General features: G+C 41.3%; 2 protein-coding genes across 2 annotated transcripts; both read left to right on the forward strand.

Annotated features, from left to right (window-relative positions):
* The first annotated feature begins 1,666 nt into the window (after positions 1-1,666).
* Positions 1,667-4,295, forward strand: LOC141128325 (gamma-crystallin-3-like). The gene is made up of 3 exons (XM_073615561.1): positions 1,667-1,750; positions 3,269-3,520; positions 4,020-4,295. Exons 1-3 carry the CDS (start codon positions 1,667-1,669, stop codon positions 4,293-4,295), a joined length of 612 nt encoding a protein of 203 aa, XP_073471662.1.
* A 7,047-nt stretch (positions 4,296-11,342) lies between these two features.
* On the forward strand, positions 11,343-13,354 carry LOC141128333 (gamma-crystallin-3-like). The gene is made up of 3 exons (XM_073615574.1): positions 11,343-11,426; positions 12,323-12,574; positions 13,079-13,354. Exons 1-3 carry the CDS (start codon positions 11,343-11,345, stop codon positions 13,352-13,354), a joined length of 612 nt encoding a protein of 203 aa, XP_073471675.1.
* Positions 13,355-22,173: the final 8,819 nt, after the last annotated feature.

The following is a 22,173-nucleotide window of genomic DNA, read 5'->3' on the forward strand; positions in this document are numbered from 1 at the left end:
GTTCCCCTTAATATCCATACCAGACCTGAAGGGCCTGGTATGGAATTTAGGGGGACCCCCACGTCATTTTTTTTTTTTAATTTTGGTTTGGGGTTCCCCTGTGGGGAATTCCCATGCCGTTTTTATCAATGAACTTCTATGTGTATTGTCGGACCGGCAATGCAATAGCCGCGAGTAGTTTTAAATGGGTTTTTTCCTTCGAAATGTCATTTTGCTGTCAAACTGTTCTAAACACGGGAAACATGCGCTGCTTTACAGGCATACTATAGACACCCCCCAGCTATGAAATTTAAAGGGATATTACACTTTTATTGTTTGACTTTAAGCATTATTAAAATCACTGCTCCTGAAAAAACGGCCGTTTTTAAAACTTTTTTTTGCATTGATCCATGTCCCCTGGGGCAGGACCCGGGTCCCCAAAGACTTTTTATGACAATAACTTGCATATAAGCCTTTAAAATTAGCACTTTTGATTTCTCCCATAGACTTTTAAAGGGTGTTCCGTGGCATTCAAATTTGCCGCTAACACCCCAAATTGTTCGCTGTTCGGCGAACTTGCGAACAGCCAATGTTCGAGTTGAACATGAGTTCGACTCGAACTCGAAGCTCATCCCTACTATACGGTACCAACCACTGGTTCAGATGCCATGAGGGTTTGCAATTGCATGATCTCAATGGGCACTAGTGGCAATTATTATTATTATTATTTACATTGTTGCATTGCAGTAGTCAAATGTTTAATTCCACTGTTACTTTTATGCACTTTTGGGCTGCGTCCCTGTCATTTCCTGTTCCCCCCACCCTTTTTGGGGTTTATTGTCATGTGTCTTTATGCTTTGTATGTTTACCTCTCTTTTTTTTTTTTTTTTAATAAAGGCTATCTGAGCTCTCCTGCATCACTCAGCCTGTAGTTACAGCTCCCTGTTGTATGGGCCCACTCCCTGGTCCCTTCACAGGGTATCTCCTAGCACCCCAGGCTCTCTCACTTCTCCGAGACTTACCGATTCCCCCAGTCCCCCTGGACTCGCCTAGTTGCCCCCGCTCTCCCAGTCTCCCAGATTCTCTCTCAGTCTCCCAAACTCACTTAGCCTCCTCAACTCTCTTGGTCCGATGGACATGGAACCTTTCCTCCAGCATGGAGTGCTGTCTTCTGAGTAGAGGATCTCTGTCTCCTAACAGGGACACACACCTGTCTCCAACAGTGAGCTTTGAGCTATGTCCAAGCCTATCAATATAACAGCTGTTTACATCTGCACAATCAGCCTGTTGACTGGCAGTGGGTTGAAGATTTCTTCCCTGCCAAAGAAGCACTTTGAACATTTCCAAACTACAGAGCCCAATCCAGGAATACCAAAATCTGGAGAAAGCTGTAAAAGCATTTTTTTTCCCACTCATGATCGCTACTCCAAAGTCCCACACTCTGCAAAGGTGTGAACCCTGTGAACTTTTTATAACCATGTTCACAGTCACAGGGCCTCACACTATATGAATTCTAGACCACGTATGTCAAGCCGGCCTCTGTTCAGATATGGTCAATGTGAATGCTGATTCACCCAGAAAGGTTCAAACAATAGAAACCAACCAAAGTTCAACACAGTAAAGGAAAAAGTCATTCATTCTTCACACAATACATTGTGTCAACATGTGAGTGTGTAAGCAGTAGAGGATGTATATAAGGACCAGTTTCATCAAGGCAATTACTGGTGCAAACAGCGTGGAGCACTTTGACAAATCCAGCAAAATGGCAAAGGTAAGGGCATAAGAACACTTAGGGGTCCCATTTCAAGAGCAAAACAGGTATCAGTATCCATTATTCACTGGAGAATGCATAGTTCTCCACATTGAGTCCTGTTTTTTAGGTTTCATTTATAAAAGCTACACTGGAAAGCCATTACGTTTTCTGTAGGCCGATATGGAGTAGAGGCCAGTCACATGACTTTGACAGGTCACATGATTAGGTTTACTAATGTCTTCATTTTTATCTTTATTCACTTATACAACCCACGACCTGCTTTGGAATTCTGCTAAGTAAATTTGGAAATAACTCCTCTCTGTTTTATAATTGTGCATTTTTTTAAACGACAGTATGGTGGCAATAGGTTGGGGTCCTGATTTTTATAAAACCAAAAATGAGAATCTAATTTTGATTCTAAAAATTCTAAGACAAAAGACTTCATACATGGTTTGATATTTTCTCATTCAGCCTGGGCACTGTATAAGAAAAAAAAAACATTCAAATCCCCTATCTGTGCTAGCAGCGTAGATGGAGGAATATTCACTGTCGACTAATGTATTCTGGCAGCCGTGGCATCTGACTACGACAACGTTGCTGAACCATAACTGTATCTAAAAGTTCAATTGAACATTTTCCACCTGACTTTCTATTTTTCAATGTAATTTTAGACAAGCCAGGTGCTGCTTTTAGGGTCAACCACAACTAGAATGATTAACCAGGAATCAGATAAAAGTCGAGCCATCTATGGGGACCTAACTTTTATCTACATTTTTAGTAAGGAGAAATCCATCTACTCAATTTCTACATGTTATTCTTCAGATCATATTAGACCTCCTGCTAACTACTATCTTGGTCCCCATAAAGGGGGTCCCCCCTCATTTCCTATCCAGATGATGGGTGTTTTTAAAATATTATTATTATTATTATATAGGATTTATATAGCGCCAACAGTTTGCGCAGCGCTTTACAATATAAAAAGGAGACAATACAGTTATAATACAATAAAATACAAGAGGATTAAGAGTGCCCTGCTCAGAAGAGCTTACAATCTAATAGGGTGGGGCAGGTGGTACAAAAGGTTGTAACTGTGGGAAATGAGCTGATGGAAGTGGTAGAAGATTAGTTGGAGACATGATAGGCTTTCCTGAAGAGATGAGTTTTCAAGGATCGTCTGAAGGTAGCAAGAGTAGGGGATAGCCGGACCGGTGGAGGTAGCGAGTTTCAGAGGATGGGAGAGGTTTGGTAGAAATCCTGGAGACGAGCGTGAGAGGAGGAGACATGAGGACAAGTCGCATGAAAGGTCACATGAAAGGTAATCAATGGGGATACAAGGGGTCTAACTCTTCTCCACCCTATTCAAAAGTAAAGAAAAAAATGTTTTGCCTGATGTTGGGGTTTATTTAACTCTGAGCCTGAGTGTGTCCTCTCAACAGCTTTTAGATATACAGTATACTGAGTATGAAAAATCTATCCAAGAAGTATAGCCAAGAGTAGAATTCTTTTTGTGGCTTAAAAATACATTTCTAACCTTTTATTCCTCAGATCATCTTCTACGAGGACAGGAACTTCCAGGGTCGCTCCCACGAGTGTAGCTCGGAATGCTCTGACCTGTCCTCATACTTCAGACGCTGCAACTCCATCCGTGTGGATAGTGGGAACTGGATCCTGTATGAGCACCCCAACTACAGAGGACACCAGTACTTCCTCCATAGAGGAGACTATCCTGACTTCCAGCAATGCATGGGCTATAATGACTCCATTAGATCTATGCGTCTGAGCCCCCAGGTAACTCAACACCTGTGTTCTCTATATTAAAAATGATTTTGTTTACTCAGTTTATTTATTTATTATTTTAGATACACATATAATAGGGATCAACGTCCTGCAAAGTGTCTTATCAATTTTAATCGAACAGAAAGGACTGCCTTGCGAGAACCTTTTGGATCCTACATCTACAGTGGATTCTTGTTTTGTTCCTGTGGTAATTCTTGGAGGGTGGTGACATCCCAGTGAATTTTTCTTTGGAATATATGGATAATGTTCTTTGAAGAGTGTTTAATGGAACTTTGTTCTATTGAACTTTGGCTGTCGTGATAGGACAGGAAATGGAAAGAGATGATTGTGCTGGGTTCAAGGACAGCAATAAAAATGGGGCATTGCACTGTATTCCTACCTCCTAAATCCAAAACTCTGCTAAAAATTATTGGATTAGTGTTAGTTGTATCACTTGCTTTTGCTATTAATACTCCTTTTTGTATTATTGTGGTGTAATTTATTTTAACAGTACCAAAGTTCCTTCAGAATCAGGATCTATGAGAGAGAAGACTTCAAAGGTCAGATGATGGAGTTCACTGAGGATTGTCCTCATGTCTATGAGAGATTCCACCACCATGACATCCACTCTGTCCATATTCAGGAAGGCTACTGGATGTTCTATGAGGAGCCCAACTACAAGGGACGTCAGTATTACCTGAGACCTGGAGAGTACAGGAGATACAGCGACTGGGGAGCCGCAAGCCCCAGAATTGGATCCTTTAGACGTCTCCACCATTTCTATTAAAATTACAGAATCATAACTTACAGTATTTTCTGTACAATAAACTTGGTTAAAATTACTTGTGGTTATTACATTTTTTTTTTGTAAATATTTAATTATGTTTAAATTAGACTTGAACTCAAACTGTAAAGTCTCTTTAATCCTTGTTAATGTAATTTCAAGGGTTTTCAATCCTTTTAAATCAAAAGTAGTTATTAGGTATTCCTTTCAGGAAGATCCTTGCTTGTCCATGGAACAGCAAATGTATTTCAAATGTACTCCTGCATTGTCACCCCATCACACCTTGTGACATGGTGGAGACTACAGGCAACTCTGCTAATACACATTATGAATGCATTTTCCACCATGGTCACTATCCAGAAGTCCCAAGCAATAATGTGCAGCCAGTGTTGGGGAGAATGCACATAAACTGGAAGTTGATCTAGGAAGCTCCAGGAGATCAACCGCACTAAGAAGCCAAAAGGGAATACAGAAGGGTGAACAGAATATGCTATAGAAAAAAATGACAACTGGTCATTATACACAGGGCTTTAGAAAACCCATAACAGACTCTCATCTAGGATAAGAGTCTAGTATAGATGAAGGCAATCCCCTTTGCTTACAAAGAGAGGGAAGCAATGTAAATGGTATTTTATTGTAAATGTGACGTTTGCTTTAATCTAATAAACAATCTGCTTTATATATATATATATCTATATATATATAGATATAGATCTATATATATATATAGATCTATATCTATATATATATAGATATATATATATATACACTGTATATATATATATCTATATATATATAGATATATCTATATATATATAGATATATATATATATACACTGTGTATATATATATATATATATATATATATATATATATATATATACACACACACACACACACACACACACACACACACACACACACACACACACACACACCATATTACCAAAAGTATAGGGACGCCTGCCTTTACACACACATGAACTTTAATCACATCCCAGTCTTAGTCCATAGGGTTCAATATTGAGTTGGCCCACCCTTTGCAGCTATAACAGCTTCAACTCTTCCGAGAAGGCTGTCCACAAGGTTTAGGAGTGTGTCTATGGGAATGTTTGTTTCTTCCAGAAGCATATTTGTGAGGTCAGGCACCAATGTTGGATGAGAAGGCCTGGCTCGCAGTCTCCACACTAATTCATCTCAAAGGTGTTCTATCGGGTTGAGGTCACGACTCTGTGCAGGCCAGTCAAGTTCCTCCACCCCAAACTCGCTCATCCATGTCTTTATGGACCTTGCATTGTGCACTGGTCCAAATCATTTGGTGGAGGAGGGATTATGGTGTGGGGATGTCTTTCATTAATACTTCATATTCCCATCTCACATGTTCCTGGTATAAGCTCTCAAGGTTTGGGTGCTGCAGCAACAACCAGCTGGATACTGGTTCAAGTCACAATGTAGATATTTGCCAGCACACCAAGGATCGCCACAAAGTGGCGTCCAAATGGGTAGTTTATTGCATGATCACAACACAAGAAAGGTGCAACGTTTCGGAGTCACGCAGGACCCTATCACATGCCTGACGATGGGGTCCTGTGTGACTCCGAAACGTTGCACCTTTCTTGTGTTGTGATCATGCAATAAACTACCCGTTTGGACGCCACTTTGTGCCGATCCTTGGTGTGCTGGCAAATATCTACGTTGAGATGTTTTTCAGGGCTTGGGCTTGGCCCCTTAGTTCCAGTGATGGGAATTCCTAAGGCGTCAACATAACAAGACATTTTGGAACATTTCATGTTCCCAACCTAGTGGGAACAGTTTGGGGTAGCCCCTTCCTGTTCCAACATGACTGCGCACCAGTGCACAAATCAAGACATGGACGAGCGATTTTGGGCTGGAGGAACTTGACTGGCCTGCACAGAGTTCTGACCTCAACCCGACAGAACACCTTTGGAATGAATTAGAGTTTAGACTGCGAGCCAGGCCTTCTCGTCCAAAATCAGTGCCTGACTCACTAATGCGCTTCTGGAAGAATGGTCAAATATTCCCATAGACACACTTCTAAACCTTGTTCCCAGAAGAGTTGAAGGTGTTATAGCTGTAATAGCTTCAACTCTTCTAGGAAGAAAATAAATAAAAGAATTGTGGGAAAAAACGTAAAAAAAACTCACCATGCCTCTTACTAAATACCTTGGACAGTCTACTCTCCAAAAAAGGGATCATTTGGGGGGTATTTGTACTGTCCTGACATTTCAGAGCCTCAAAAAATGAGATAGGCTATCAGTGCATCAGGTGTGATCAATTTTTTAATGATTTGCACCATAGCCTGTAAACTTTATAACTTTCACACAGACCAAATAATATACCGTACATTAATTTGGGTTACTTTTACCAAAGATATGCAGCAGTATCACTACTGCCAACAAAATGTTCAGCAAGTTTCTTGGTGCTTTGTCAATTCTAAAAATGGCAGACACCTGAACTGGAAGTGATCACTGGTCATTGTAAATCTCCGATGTCTCTGGTGTTACACACAAATTGGTATGTGGAAGTATACGTCAGCCAGATCGATTGACTCTAACCGGTCCTCATGCTGAACTATCTGTTTGCATGGACTCCATCTTGAACCTTTTGTTGTGTATGTACCCATTCAATTTCTTCAAACCCAGACAGTAGGGAAAACTCCTGATGCCTTGGGTACTAGAAAGAATGGGGAGAAATCCCCAGATTTGTTCTTTTAGTGGCAGCAGCACTATGGACTTGCAGTAATTTCTTTCTTCTTGAGATCTGTTGGTCATGGATTTGGTGATTGTACTCCCAGCTGTCAATTTTTTTGAGGCCCAAACCCTCCAGAAAGGAGGCCATCCTGGCTCCTAGTAGAAGACACTGGTTGGGCCTACCTTCAAAGTCTTTCCACATGTCTAGCAACCAGCTCTGGGTTTGATTCCATGTAAACAGGAAGTTTGAGCTCCCTTTACTGTGATCTGGTGAATTCCAGCCTGGCGCTTTTCCTATTTTTAGCACTAAAATGCCTGAAAACTGCCCCAGTGTGAAAGGAGTCTTAGACCCCATTTACACAGGGGCAAACGACTGCCCGGGCGACTTGCAAAACGACTTCTGTATAGAAGTCTATGCAAGTCGCCCCAAGTCACCCCCGAAGTCGTACAGGAACCTTTTTCTAAGTCGGATCGACTTGCGTCGCTCCCCTTAGAACGGTTCCATAGCACAGAACGGGGGGCGTCTTGTCAGGCGACTAGGTCGCCTGACAAGTCGTCCCTGTGTGAATGGGCTCTTAAGGAGTAGTGGGTGTGGCTCCCCTCTACTAATAATGTTATATATGTGTGGTTCCCTTTAACATAAAATTTAATTAAAGTGAAATAATTTGAAATAAAATGTCTTCAAAAACATGTCTGGTGCTCTGTGATTTGCAATGTGGTTTCCATAAAAAAACGACACATTTGAATCGCCAAACTGAATCAGTGAAAAATAATATACATGCAATTGATAAGTTTGTAAAGTGACAGGTGCTCTTATGGACCAGATATTGTGTAAACATTATACTCTATAACAGTACAAATGACCAATTATACTATGTGCAAGAAAGTCCTTGAATAAGTAATCAGTCCATATATATAATTGTCAAATAGAGTGACAGTTGCTCTTTATTCGTGCGTGACCTTTTCTTCACAGCAGAATTAGACTGAGATCTGAAGGTATCTGAAGGGGCTAACTTTTTAAAGAAGAAAGAGAGTGGAAAAGACATATACAAGCGTGGATCTGGGTCCTGCCTTACAGCAGTGCAGCTGTGATTGCGAGATACCTCCTTGAGGGGATAGCTCTCTAGTGAGTGCAGTAGTATAAGGGAGCACAAAGTGGAGCACAAAGTGGAGAACCAGAACAAGCATGAATTTGTGATAGGCACAAATAAAGAGCACCTGTATAACATTATTATTAGAGCAGCTCCACACCCACTACTCCTTAACTCTTTAACACTGTAATCTGTAGTGAAGAGGCCTAAACAGAGCCTTATGGTTACAATCATAAGCGCTATGTTTGGAGAGGGGTCAATAAGGCCTATAGCGACCACACTACAATCCCCACTGTGAAGCATGGTGGTGGCTCACTGACATTTCGGGGGTGTGTGAGCTCCAAAGGCACAGGGGATCTTGTGAAAATTGATGGCAAGACAAATGCAGCATGTTATCAGGAAATACTGGTAGACAATTTGCATTCTTCTGCATGAAAGATGCACATGGGATGCTCTTGGACTTTCCAGCACAACAATGAGCCTAAGCACAAGGCTAAGATGACCCTCCAGTTGTTACAGCATAAAACGGTGAAGGTTCTGGAGTGGTCGTCTCCTGACTTTAATATCATCAAGCTCCTCAGGGGAGATCTCAAATGTGCAGTTCATGCAAGATGATCAAAGACTTTGCATGACTTGCAGGCATTTTGCCAAGACGAATGGGTAGCTATACTACCTGCATGAATTCGGGGCCATGTAGACAACTATTACAAAAGAATGCATGGTGTTATTGATGCTAAAGGGGGCAATAAGCAATGTTAACCTCTTGCCGACCAGCCGCCGTCATTATACTGCGTTGGTGTATGTCGGTCTGTGCAAGAAGAATAGCGCACACTGCTTGAGTCTGCCCACGGATCCCATGGACTCGATGTCCGTCGGCAACCCACGATCACTGTGTACAGAGGCAGAATGGGGAACTGCCTATGTAAACAAGCTGATTGCCCGTTCTGCCTAATGACATGTCAGAGATCTTCTGTTCCCAGTGATCAGGAACAGCGATCTTTGTCATGTCCCAGTGAGCCCATCCCCCCTACAGTTAGAATACACCCAGGGAACACAGTTAACCCCTTGATCGCCCCCTACTGTTAACCCTTTCACTGCCAGTGTTATTTTTACATTGATCAGTGCATTTTTATAGCACTGATCAATGTAATAATGTCACTGATCTCCAAAAAGTGTCATTTGGGGTCAGATTTGTCCGCCGCAATGTTGCAGTCCTGCTAAAAATCACACATTACCAGTAAAGACAATAAAAAAAAATTTAAGTCCCTAAATCTATCCCATAGTTTGTAGATGCAATAACTTTTGCGCAAACCAATCAATATATGCCTATTGCGATTTTTTTTTTACTAAAAATATGTAGAAGAATATATATCAGCCTAAACTAATGAATACATTTGTTCTTTTATATTTTTTTGTATATGTATTATAGCAGAAAGTAAAAACACATTTTTTTTTTCAAAATTTTTTTGTTTATAGCACAAAAAATAAAAGACCGCAGAGGTGATCAAATACCACCAAAAGAAAGCTCTATAAAGTGACGCAGTGCCGTATCGCAAAAAATGGCCTGGTCATTAAGGGGGTAAATCTTTCCGGGGCTGAAGTGGTTAAGAACTAAGGGGAGCAGACTGATGAACAGGGCTCATTTGATTTGTTTACTTGTTGCCATGTTTTGATTTATGAATGTGCCATTCTGGTATGACCTACAGTTATAGAATATGATTCCCATATGAAATACAAGACATGGGGGTTGCAAAGGCCTGGAAAACTCCTCATTTTACTATTACAGAAACTGAAAAACAGAATTACCAGGGCCATGATACACGCTAAGGTTGAAGCTGCCCTACTGGACAGGGTCAAGGAATATAAAACTATGTGTATGCTGACTTTGATGAAACGTTATTATCTCCTTGACTACCTTAGGCACACGTTTTAGGAGATCCCATGTAAGGTCTCCTGGATCTCCCACCCCGGTCCTTTCTTCCTCTCCACTATTCTACTTTCTCCTCCCTTCTATTTCCCCTTTCTTTTCTCTTTCCTAGCTCCCTCTACCTGTGGACTTCCCTTATTAGTGATTGCCCATCTTACAGGATGCTACCCAATATGCCACCAGCCACATCTGATTTCACGCTAGTTCATGACCCAACTCATGGGATAGTAGTTTATTTGTGTCCCTTCCTCACATTATAAGATATCTTATACCCCTCGTGACCTATACTATACGGTACCAACCATTGGTTCAGATGCCATGAGGGTTTGCAATTGCATGATCTCAATGGGCACTAGTGGCAATTATTATTAATATTTACATTGTTGCATTGCAGTAGTGAAATGTTTAATTCCACTGGTACTTTTATGCACTTTTGGGCTGCGTCCCTGTCATTTCCTGTTCCTTCCCTCTCTTTTTGGGGTTTATTTTCCTGTGTCTTTATCCTTTGTATGTTTACCTCTTTTTTTTTTTTAATAAAGGCTATCTGGGCTCTCCTGCATCACTCAGCCTGTAGTTACAGCTCCCTGCTGTATGGGCCCACTCCCTGGTTCTTTCACAGGGTATCTCCTAGCACCCCAGGCTCTCTCACTTCTCAGAGACTTACCGATTCCCCCAGTCCCCCTGGACTCGGCTAGTTGCCCCCGCTCTCCCAGATTCTCTCTCAGTCTCCCAAACTCACTTAGCCGCCTCAACTCTCTTGGTCCGATGGACATGGAACCTTTCCTCCAGCATGGAGTGCTGTCTTCTGAGTAGAGGATCTCTGTCTCCTAACAGGAACACACACCTGTCTCCAACAGTGAGCCTTGAGCTATGCCCAAGCCTATCAATATAACAGCTGTTTACATCTGCACACTCAGCCTGTTGACTGGCAGTGGGTTGAAGATTTCTTCCCTGCCAAAGAAGCAGTTTGAAAAATTCCAAACTACAGAGCCCAATCCAGGAATACCAAAATCTGGAGAAAGCTGTAAAAGCATTTTTTTTTCCACTCATGATCGATACTCCAAAGTCCCACACTCTGCATAGGTGTGAACCCTGTGACCTTTTTATAACCATGTTCACAGTCACAGGGCCTCACACTATATGAATTCTAGACCACGTATGTCAAGCCGGCCTCTGTTCAGATATGGTCAATGTGAATGCTGATTCACCCAGAAAGGTTCAAACAATAGAAACCAACCAAAGTTCAACACAGTAAAGGAAAAAGTCATTCATTCTTCACACAATACATTGTGTCAACATGTGAGTGTGTAAGCAGTAGAGGATGTATATAAGGACCAGTTTCATCAAGGCAGTTACTGGTGTAAACAGTGTGGAGCACATTGACAAATCCAGCAAAATGGCAAAGGTAAGGGCATAAGAACACTTAGGGGTCCCATTTCAAGAGCAAAACAGGTATCAGTATCCATTCTTCACTGGAGAATGCATAGTTCTCCACATTGAGTCCTGTTTTTTAGGTTTCATTTATAAAAGCTACATTTGGAAGCCATTGTGTTTTCTGTAGGCCGATATGGAGTAGAGGCCAGGCACATGAGTTTGACAGCTCACATGATCAGGTTTACTAATGTCTTCATTTTTATCTCTATTCACTTGTACAACCCATGGCTTTGGAATTCTGCTACGTAAATTTGGAAATAACGCCTCTCTGCTTTATAGTTGTGCATTTTTTAAACGACAGTATGGTGACAGTAGGTTGGGGTCCTGATTTTTATAAAACTAAAAATGAGTATCTAATTTTGATTCTACGAATTCTAAGACAAAAGCCTTCATACATGGTTTGATATTTTCTCATTCAGCCTGGGCACTGTATAAGAAAAAAAAAATTCAAATCCCCTATCTGTGCTAACAGCGTGGATGGAGGAATATCCACTGTCGACTATTGTATTTAGGCAGCCGTGGCATTTGAATACAACGACGTTGCCGAACAATCACTGTATCTGAAAGTTCAATCAAACATTTTCCACCTGACTTGTCGATTTTTCAATGTGACTTTAGACAAGCCAGGTGCTGCTTTTAGGGCCAACCACAACTAGAATGATTAACCAGGAATCAGATAAAAGTCAAGCCGTCTATGGGCACCTAACTTTTATATACATATTTAGTAAGGAGAAATCCATCTACTCAATTGTAGAGTGTGTACTCTCGACAGCTTTTAGATATACAGTATACTGAGTTTAAAAAATATATCCAAGAATTATAGCCAAGAATTCTTTTTGAGGCTTAAAAATACATTTCTAACCTTTTATTCCTCAGATCATCTTCTATGAGGACAGGAACTTCCAGGGTCGCTCCCACGAGTGTAGCTCGGAATGCTCTGACCTGTCCTCATACTTCAGACGCTGCAACTCCATCCATGTGGAGAGTGGGAACTGGATCCTGTATGAGCAACCCAACTACAGAGGACACCAGTATTTCCTCCATAGAGGAGAGTATCCTGACTTCCAGCAATGGATGGGCTATAATGACTCCATTAGATCTATGCGTCTGAGCCCCCAGGTAACTCAACACCTGTGTTCTCTATATTAAAAATTATTTTGTTTACTCGGTTTATTTATTTAATATATTAGACACACATATAATAGGGATCAACTTCCTGCAAAGTGTCTTATCAATTTTAATCGAAACAGAAAGGACTGTCTTGTGAGAACCTTTTGGATCCTACATCTACAGTGGATTCTTGTTTTGTTCCTGTGGTAATTCTTGGAGGGTGGTGACATCCCAGTGAATTTTTCTTTGGAATATATGGATAATGTTCTTTGAAGAGTGTTTTATGGAACTTTGTTCTATTGAACTTTGGCTGTCGTGATAGGACAGGAGATGGAAAGAAATGATTGTGCTGGGTTCAAGGACAACAATAAAATTTTGGGATTGCACTGTATTCCTACCTCCTAAATCCAAAACTCTACTAAAAGTGATTGGATTAGTGTTAGTTGTATGATCACTTGCTTATGTTGGTAATACTCCTTTTTTGTATTATTGTGGTGTAATTTATTTTAACAGCACCAAGGTTCCTTCAGAATCAGGATCTACGAGAGAGAAGACTTCAAAGGTCAGATGATGGAGTTCACTGAGGATTGTCCTCATGTCTATGAGAGATTCCACCACCATGACATCCACTCTGTCCATATTCAGGAAGGCTACTGGATGTTCTATGAGGAGCCCAACTACAAGGGACGTCAGTATTACCTGAGACCTGGAGAGTACAGGAGATACAGCGACTGGGGAGCCGCAAGCCCCAGAATTGGATCCTTTAGACGTCTCCACCATTTCTATTAAAATTACAGAATCATAACTTACAGTATTTTCTGCACAATGAACTTGGTTAAACTTACTTGTGGTTATTATGTTTTTTTTTGTAAATATTTAGTTATGTTTAAAGTAGACCTGAACTCAAACTCTAAAGTCTCTTTAATCCTTGTTAATGTAATTTCAAGGGTTTTCAATCCTTTTAAATCAAAAGTAGTCATTAGGTATTCCTTTCAGGAAGATCCTTGCTTGTCCATGGAACAGCAAATGTATTTCAAATGTACTCCTGCATTGTCACCCCATCACACCTTGTGACATGGTGGAGACTACAGGCAGCTCTGCTAACACACATTATGAATGCATTGTCCACCATGGTCACTATCCAGAAGTCTCAAGCAATAAAGTGCAGCCAGTGTTGGGGAGAATGCACATAAACAGGAACTTGATCTTAGAAGCTACAGGAGATCAACCGCACTAAGATGCCAAAAGGGAATACAGAAGGGTGAACAGAATATGCTATAAAAAAATGACAACTGGTCATTATACATAGTGCTTTAGAAAACCCATAACAGACTTTCACCTAGGATAAGAGTCTAGTATAGATGAAGGCAACAGACCAAGACATTTTGGACCATTTCATGCTCCCAACTTTGTGGGAACAGTTTGGGGACGACCCCTTCCTGTTCCAACATGACTGCTTGCCAGTACACAAAGCAAGACATGTATGAGCGAGTTTGGGCTGGAGGAACTTGACTGGCCTGCACAGAGTCCTGACCTCAACCCGACAGAACACCTTTGGAATGAATTCGAGTTTAGACTGCGAGCCAGGCCCTCTCGTCTAACATCAGTGCCTGACCTCACAAATGCGCTTCTGGAAGAATGGTCAAACATTTCCATAGACACACTCCTAAACCTTGTTCCCAGAAGGGTTGAAGGTGTTATAGCTGTAACAGCTTCAACTCTTCTAGGAAGGAAATAAATAAAAGAATTGTGGGAAAAAAACTTCAAAAAACTCACCATGCCTCTTACTAAATACCTTGGACTTTCTACTCTCCAAAAAAGGCGTCATTTGCGGGGTATTTGTACTGTCCTGACACTTCAGAGCCTCAAGAAATGAGATAGGAGGTCAGTACATCAGGTGTGATCAAATTTTTAATGATTTGCACCATAGCTTGTAAACTTTATAACTTTCACACTGACTAAATAATATACATTAATTTGGGTTAATTTTACCAAAGATATGAAGCAGTATCAATTTTGGCCCAAATATATGAACAAAAATTATTTTTTTTGCAAAATGTTATTATAGAAACTAAAAAGAAAAGTTTTTTTTTTTTAAATCTCGCTCCTTTTTTACTTATATCGCAAAAAAAATTTAAAACCCAGTGGTGATTAAATACCATGAAAAAGAAAGCTCTATTTGTGTGAAAAAAAATTATAGAAATTTTGTTTGGGTACAGTGTTGCATGACTGAGTAATTGTCATTGAAAGTGTGAGAGTGCTGAAAGATGAAAATTGGTCTGGGCAGGAAGAGGGTATAAGTGACTGGTATTGAAGTGGTTAATATAATAATAATATAATGTAATATAATAATAATAATAATAATAATAATAATAATAATAATAATAATAATAATAATAGAAACTGCCGTTGGCACATACAAAGTGCAATAACCCATGCCACCAAAAAGTTGTATATCCGACCATCAGAGGTAAAATCCAATCCACATAAATTGTGATAGTTTAGGAAAAACATTAATTATTGAATGGGAAAAAGAATTATGAATAAAGAATAAAAAAATATTATATAAAAAAAAATGTTTTATACTAAACAAATTAAATTACAGAGGCAATAAATAATATTCCAGAAAAAAAAAATATTTGCAAACGTTTATAATAGAAACTAAAAAAAGTGTTTTTTTTTTCAAAAAATGACGCTCTTTTTTTACTTATATCGCAAAAAATAAAAAAAAATTAAAAACCCAGTGGTGATTAAATACCACGAAAAAGAAAGCTCTATTTGTGTGAAAAAAATTATACAAATTTTGTTTGGGTACAGCATGGCATGACTGAGTAATTGTCATTCAAAGTGTGAGAATGCTGAAAGATGAAAATTGGTCTGCGCAGGAAGGGGGTATAAGTGCCCTGTATTGAAGTGGTTAATATAATAATAATATAATGTAATATAATATAATAATAATAATACTAATAATAATAATAATAATAATAATAATAAAATAAACTGCAGTTGTCACATACAAAGTGTAATAACCCATGCCACCAAAAACTTGTATATCAGACCATCAGAAGTAAAATCCAATCCACATAAATTGTGATAGTTTAGGAAAAACATTAATTATTGAATGGGGAAAAAATATGAATAAAGAATAAAAAATTATTATATAAAAAAATAAAATGTTTTATACTAAACAAATTAAATTACTGAGGCAACAAATAATATTCCCCAAAAAAATATAATACATTATAATATAATATAATATAATATAATATCATATACCGGTAATTATAGTGTAGGTTGGCCAATGCTGACCATGTTGCTTCTTTTTCCATAATAAAGCAATAAACTCCTTTATTCAATGTCAGCAGTGACAATAATATTATTCTTGCAGTCTTTTAATTACACTCCACTTTTTAGGCACATTTTGTCTCCATTTTTTTTTCTTATATAAAAAATATATAGCTAAACTCATGTCACTGTTTATAGAAGTCAAATACTACTTAAATTTTGCGTTCCTTTTTTTTCCCAAAGTCCCTCTAATGCAAAATTAAAACATTACAATTGCACATCTTTTTTTGTTTCATGGTAAAGTAAAAATAATGTTTTTTTTTTTTTTTTTTTTTAGCAGAGTTAATCTTGTAGTTACAAAATTTAAGAGTTTCCTTATCAATTATCAATCGATTATTATCAGACGCTCATTCGCCAACTAAATTTGCCAAGTAAAACTCAACTTTTTTTGAGAAAACAAGAACAATCCCCTCTGGGTGATCTTTGTACTGTTCAAGAATATTAATACGGTATGTGGATAATTTAAAGTCACAAAATGAAGTCCCGCTAGGTCACTTCATTCTGCCCCCTTTTGCAGGCATAGCTATGTAAAACATTAGAAATAAGTCCCTATACTGCTGACAATCCAGCAATGCACTGCCTCACCCTGCTCTGCACATGCTCAGTTGCTCTCTGTTCTCGGCACTGTGCCGAAAATCAGAGCTACCAGAGGCCGATCGGCTGACAGCTTTAAGATTTACTGTTGCTGTAGGGGGAAAGAAAACAACAGGAATGACACAGACTGTGCTGAGGGAACACAGATTAACCACTTCCCGCCCGCCGTATGCAGAATGGTTCTGTTATCCTGACTGGGCATCATATGACGTCCAGCAGGATAAGCTGCAGCAATCGATAGTGTTGTGTGTCGCTCTGACACACCGCATCTCCGATCTTGGTAAAGAGCTTATGACGTAGACTCTTTACCATGTAATCAGCTGTGTCCAATCACAGCTGGTCACATCATAACAGGTAAGTGCCATTTATCGGCTTTTCCTCTATTCACGCTGACAAGGCATGAGTAGAGGAGAGCCGATCAGTGGCTCTCCTGACGGGGGGGATCTGTGCTGATAATCAGCACGTTGATTATCAGTTCAGATTCATCAAGGATGCCCACTAGAGCCCACCAGAGATGCCCACTGGAGACCACTAGGGATGCCAACCTGTGCCCACCAAGGATGCCTCTCAGTGCCCTTCAAGGATGCCAATCAGTGCGCATCAGTAATGCCTGTCAGTGCCTCTTCATCAGTGCTGCCTATCAGTACCATCTATCAGTGCTCATCAGTGCCCATCGATCAGTGCCCATCGTTGCCCATCAGAGCCACCCATCAGTTCCCATCAGTGCGGCCTATCAGTGCCCATCAGTGCCACCTAAAGTAGCAGTGCCACCTATGAGTACCCATCAGTACCACCTATCAGTGCCCATCAGTGCCACCTATAAGTGCCACCTATCAGTGCCCATCAGTGCTGAATAATAGTGCCTCATTATTGATGTCCATCAGTGCGGCCTATTAGTGCCCATCAGTGCCACCTACAGTAGCAGTGCCACCTATGAGTGCCCATCAGTGCCGCCTATCAGTGCCCATCAGTGCCACCTATAAGTGACACCTATCAGTGCCCATCAGTGCTGAATAATAGTGCCTCATTATCAGTGCCCATCAGTGCCACCTACAGTAGCAGTGCCACCTATGAGTGCCCATCAGTGCCACCTATAAGTGCCACCTATCAGTGCCCATCAGTGCTGCATAATAGTGCCTCATCATTGGTGCCCATCAATGCCGCCTCATCAGTGCTCATCAGTGAAGGAGAAAACGTACTTATTTACAAAATGCTATAATAGAAAAGAAGAAAAACATATTTTTTTCAAAATTTTTGGTCTTTTTTATTTGTTTAGCAGAAAATAAAAAACCCAGTGGTGATTAAATACCACCAAAAGAAAACTCTATTTGTAGGAAAAAATATAAAAATTCAGTTTGGGTACAGTGTTGCATGACCGCGCAATTGTCATTCAAAATGCGACAGCGCTGAAAGCTGAAAATTGGCCTGGGCAGGAAGGGGGTGAAAGTGCCTGGTATTGAAGTGGTTAAGGAATTAGAAAACAAAAGCAGAAGAGGGGACAGGACAAACTCTGCTGCCAGGGAGACAAAGAAGAGTTAAACTTATCAGGATAGTGTCTTATCTCATCTCCCTGATTCTCACTCCCTCATGGGCAGCCTGTGAACTTCACCTCTGCACATCTTCTGTCAGCCTTCCTCTCTGGCTTAGCCAAGACATACAATCAAGGCTGAAAATGTACATTTTTTTTATTGAGAAAAGTGATATATAGACAGTGGAGTCACTAGTAGACATGTGAAATTCATTTAGTTCCAAATTAGTTTTTTAAAAAATTTTGACAAATTCATTAATTCGGAAATATCCGAACAAAAATTTGTTTAACAAATTTTTTCGAACATTCGTAAATTTGAATATTCGAAAATTCGTAAATTTCAAAATTCTTAAATTTGTAAATTTGAATACTCGTAAATTCGAAAATTCAGAAATTCAAAATTTAAAAAAACTGAAAATTCGAAAATCTGAAATAATAACTACCGTATATACTCGAGTATAAGTCGTTCCGAGTATAAGTCGAGGCCCTAATTTACCACAAAAAAATGGGAAAAACTTAGTGACCCGAGTATAAGACGAGGGTGAGAAATGCACAGCTACTGTAAGTGGAAAAGAGGGTCAACAATGCCCATTTGCAGCCTCACTGTGCCCATTTGCATGCCTCACTGTGCCCATTTACAGCCATAGGTCCCCTGAACTTCGAACTCGGTAGTTAAGGGTTCCTAGATGCCCCCTTGCTGCAGCCAAAATTTGCGGTCTCTGAACCCAAAGGGTCCCGAAATGACATTGCTGCAGATGGACGCAGTTGACCGAATTTGGGGCCCAGTATCTCGGGGGCCACTTAGTGCTAAGAACCTCAAATTTGGTGTGCAAACTCAGTGGAACTAGCATCATTAAATTTCCAAAGCTGGTGTTTCTAGCACCAAGTGCCCCCGAGATACAGGGCCCCAAAATTCAGTTCAGAAAATGTCAAGCACTTTTCTGCAGCAGAGAATGACATTTTCTGAACCGGTTTTGGGGCCCCGTATCTCAGGGCCACTTGGTGTTAGGAACCCCAGCTTTGGATATGTTATGTTACCAGGTCCACTGGGTTTGCACACCAAATTTGGGGTTCCTAGCACCAAGTGGCCCTGACTAGGGATGAGCCGAACACCCCCCGGTTCGGTTCGCACCAGAACCCGCGAACGGACCGAAAGTTCGCACGAACGTTAGAACCCCATTGACGTCTATGGGACTCGAACGTTCGAAATCAAAAGTGCTCATTTTAAAGGCTAATTTGCATGGTATTGTCCTAAAAAGGGTTTGGGGACCCGGGTCCTACCCCAGGGGACATGTATCAATGCAAAAAAAACTTTTAAAAACGGCCGTTTTTTCGGGAGCAGTGATTTTAATGATGCTTAAAGTAAAAAAAAAAAAAGTGAAATATTCCTTTAAATATCGTACCTGGGGGGTGTCTATAGTATGCCTGTAAAGTGACGCGTGTTTCCCATGTTTAGAACAGTCCCTGCACCAAATGTCATTTTTAAAGGAAAAAATCTCATTTAAAACTGCTTGCGGGTTTAATGTCATGTCGGGTCATGGCAATATGGATGAAAATCAGTGAGACAAACGGCATGGGTACCCCCCAGTCCATTACCAGGCCCTTTGGGTCTTGTATGGATATTAAGGGGAACCCCGCACCCAAATTAAAATAAGGAAAGGTGTGGGGCCACCAGGCCCTATATACTCTGAACAGCAGTATACAGGCGGTGCAAACAAGACAGGGACTGTAGGTTTGTTGTTAAGTAGAATCTCTTTGTAATTTTGAACATTTTTAACGTGTTTAGCTCCAGCCAAAAAATCTTTTCTAAGCTTTTTGGAAAACATAGGGAAGGGTTATCACCCCTGTGACATTTGTTTTGCTGTCTTTCCTCCTCTTCAGAAGATTTCACCTCACTTTTTTGTCCCAATGAAAAATGTTTTTTGAAAATTTGGGTTTTTTTGTGGAACAAGGATTGGAAAGCATCAGTGGAAAGGAGAAATTGTTTTCCCATATTAACTCTTACAGGAGAGAATTTCCCTTCCTAGGGGTAGATTTCATCTCACTTCCTGTTGTCTCCTTCCGTTTGCAAGTAGGAGTCGTTTGTAAGTTAGATGTTTGAAAGTAGGGTCCTGCCCTATATACTCAGCAGAAATTTGGGCCTTAGGTGTTGCTGTGGCCACAACACTGTAAGCCCTCACAGGGCCCTGCTGTGAAATATTAGATCAAGAATTGTAATTACATGCCCCTGTTGAACAGGAGCTGAAAAATTAGGCCTTAGGCACTGGTGCTGGTGCCACAACACTGCAACCCCTCACAGACACTCTAGTTGGAACGCAGGAACGAGCCCTGCTGCAAAGTATTGCTTCAAAAATTGTAATTACACGCCCCTGTTAGACAGGGGCAGAAAAATTGGGCCTTAGGCACTGGTGCTGGTGCCACAACACTGCAACCCCTCACAGACACTCTAGTTGGAACGCAGGAACGAGCCCTGCTGCAAAGTATTGCATCCAAAATTGTAATTACACGCCCCTGTTAGACAGGGGCAGAAAAATTGGGCCTTAGGCACTGGTGCTGGTGCCACAACACTGCAACCCCTCACAGACACTCTAGTTGGAACGCAGGAACGAGCCCTGCTGCAAAGTATTGCATCAAAAATTGTAATTACACGCCCCTGTTAGACAGGGGCAGAAAAATTGGGCCTTAGGCACTGGTGCTGGTGCCACAACACTGCAACCCCTCACAGACACTCTAGTTGGAATGCAGGAACAAGCCCTGCTGCAAAGTATTACATCAAAAATTGTAATTACACGCCCCTGTTAAACAGGGGCTGAAAAATTGTGCCTTAGGCACTGGTGGTGGCGCCCAGAACCAAAAATGTTCTTACAAGCTATCAGCGTGATGATTGAGGAGGAAGAGGATAATTACTCAGGGATAGTCACTCAGCATCAGCATAGGCAGTCTTTGAAGGGATCTGAGATTTCAAAAAAAATTATTCGGTTACATCAGCATCAGGTGCTTGGTAGCTGGTGGTGATCCAAGACTCATTCATTTTTATGAAGGTCAGCCGATCGACCGAGTCGGTGGACAGACGCACCCTGTGATCGGTTACCACGCCTCCAGCAGCACTGAATGTGCGTTCCGAAAGAACGCTGGATGCAGGACAGGCCAGTAGCTCAATTGCATACTGTGCAAGCTCTGGCCAGTGATCCATCCTCAAGACCCAGTAACCCAGAGGATTTTCGGTGGGAAAGGTGTCCAAGTCTGATCTTGCCCCTAGGTATTCCTGCACCATGTAAAACAGACGCTGGCGATGGTTGCTGGAACCGATCATACCTTGGGGCTGCGGACCAAAAAATTGTCTGAACGCATCGGTCAGACGGCCACCTTCTCCACCGCTCCTTCTTTGACTGACCGAAGCCTCAGCAACACGTTGTCCAGAAACAGGAGTTTGTAACCTCCCAGTCTCTGGAAACGCGTTGCACAGACCTTTCTGCAAGGCCTCCCGAAGATGTTTCATCCTCTGCTCCCTCTGCGATGGCAAGATAAGGTCCGCAACCTTACCCTTGTAACGTGGATCAAGGAGGGTTGCCAGCCAGTATTGGTCCTTCTCCTTGATACCACGTATACGAGGATCCTTACGCAGGCTTTGCAGGATCAGGGAGGCCATGCAGCGTAGGTTTGCTGAGGCATTCGGTCCGGAGTCCTCTGGGTCACTAAGAACGACATGGTCCGCAGCCACCTCCTCCCAGCCACGTACAAGTCCATGTGTTTCTTGGGACTGATCCCTTAAAGACTGCTGCTGATGCTGAGTGCCAGGCTCCACCTCCATACTGACACAATCTTCCTCCTCCTCCTCTTCCTCCTCGTCCTCTTCCTGTGTGATCGGCGGGCACGCAGGAACACTGTCTGGATAAAGGGGGCCTTGAGAGCTAAGGAAGTCCTCCTCTTCCTGCCTCTGTTCTGCCTCAAGTGCCCTGTCCATTATTCCACGCAGCGTGTGCTCCAACAGGTGGACAAGGGGGACAGTGTCACTGATGCATGCACTGTCACTGCTCACCATCCTCGTGGCCTCCTCGAATGGTGACAGGACAGTGCATGCATCCCTGATCATGGCCCACTGGCGTGGGGAAAAAAAACCAAGCTCCCCTGACCCTGTCCT

The sequence above is a fragment of the Aquarana catesbeiana genome, linkage group LG01 (genome assembly GCF_042186555.1).
Source record: "Aquarana catesbeiana isolate 2022-GZ linkage group LG01, ASM4218655v1, whole genome shotgun sequence".
NCBI lineage: Eukaryota > Metazoa > Chordata > Amphibia > Anura > Ranidae > Aquarana > Aquarana catesbeiana.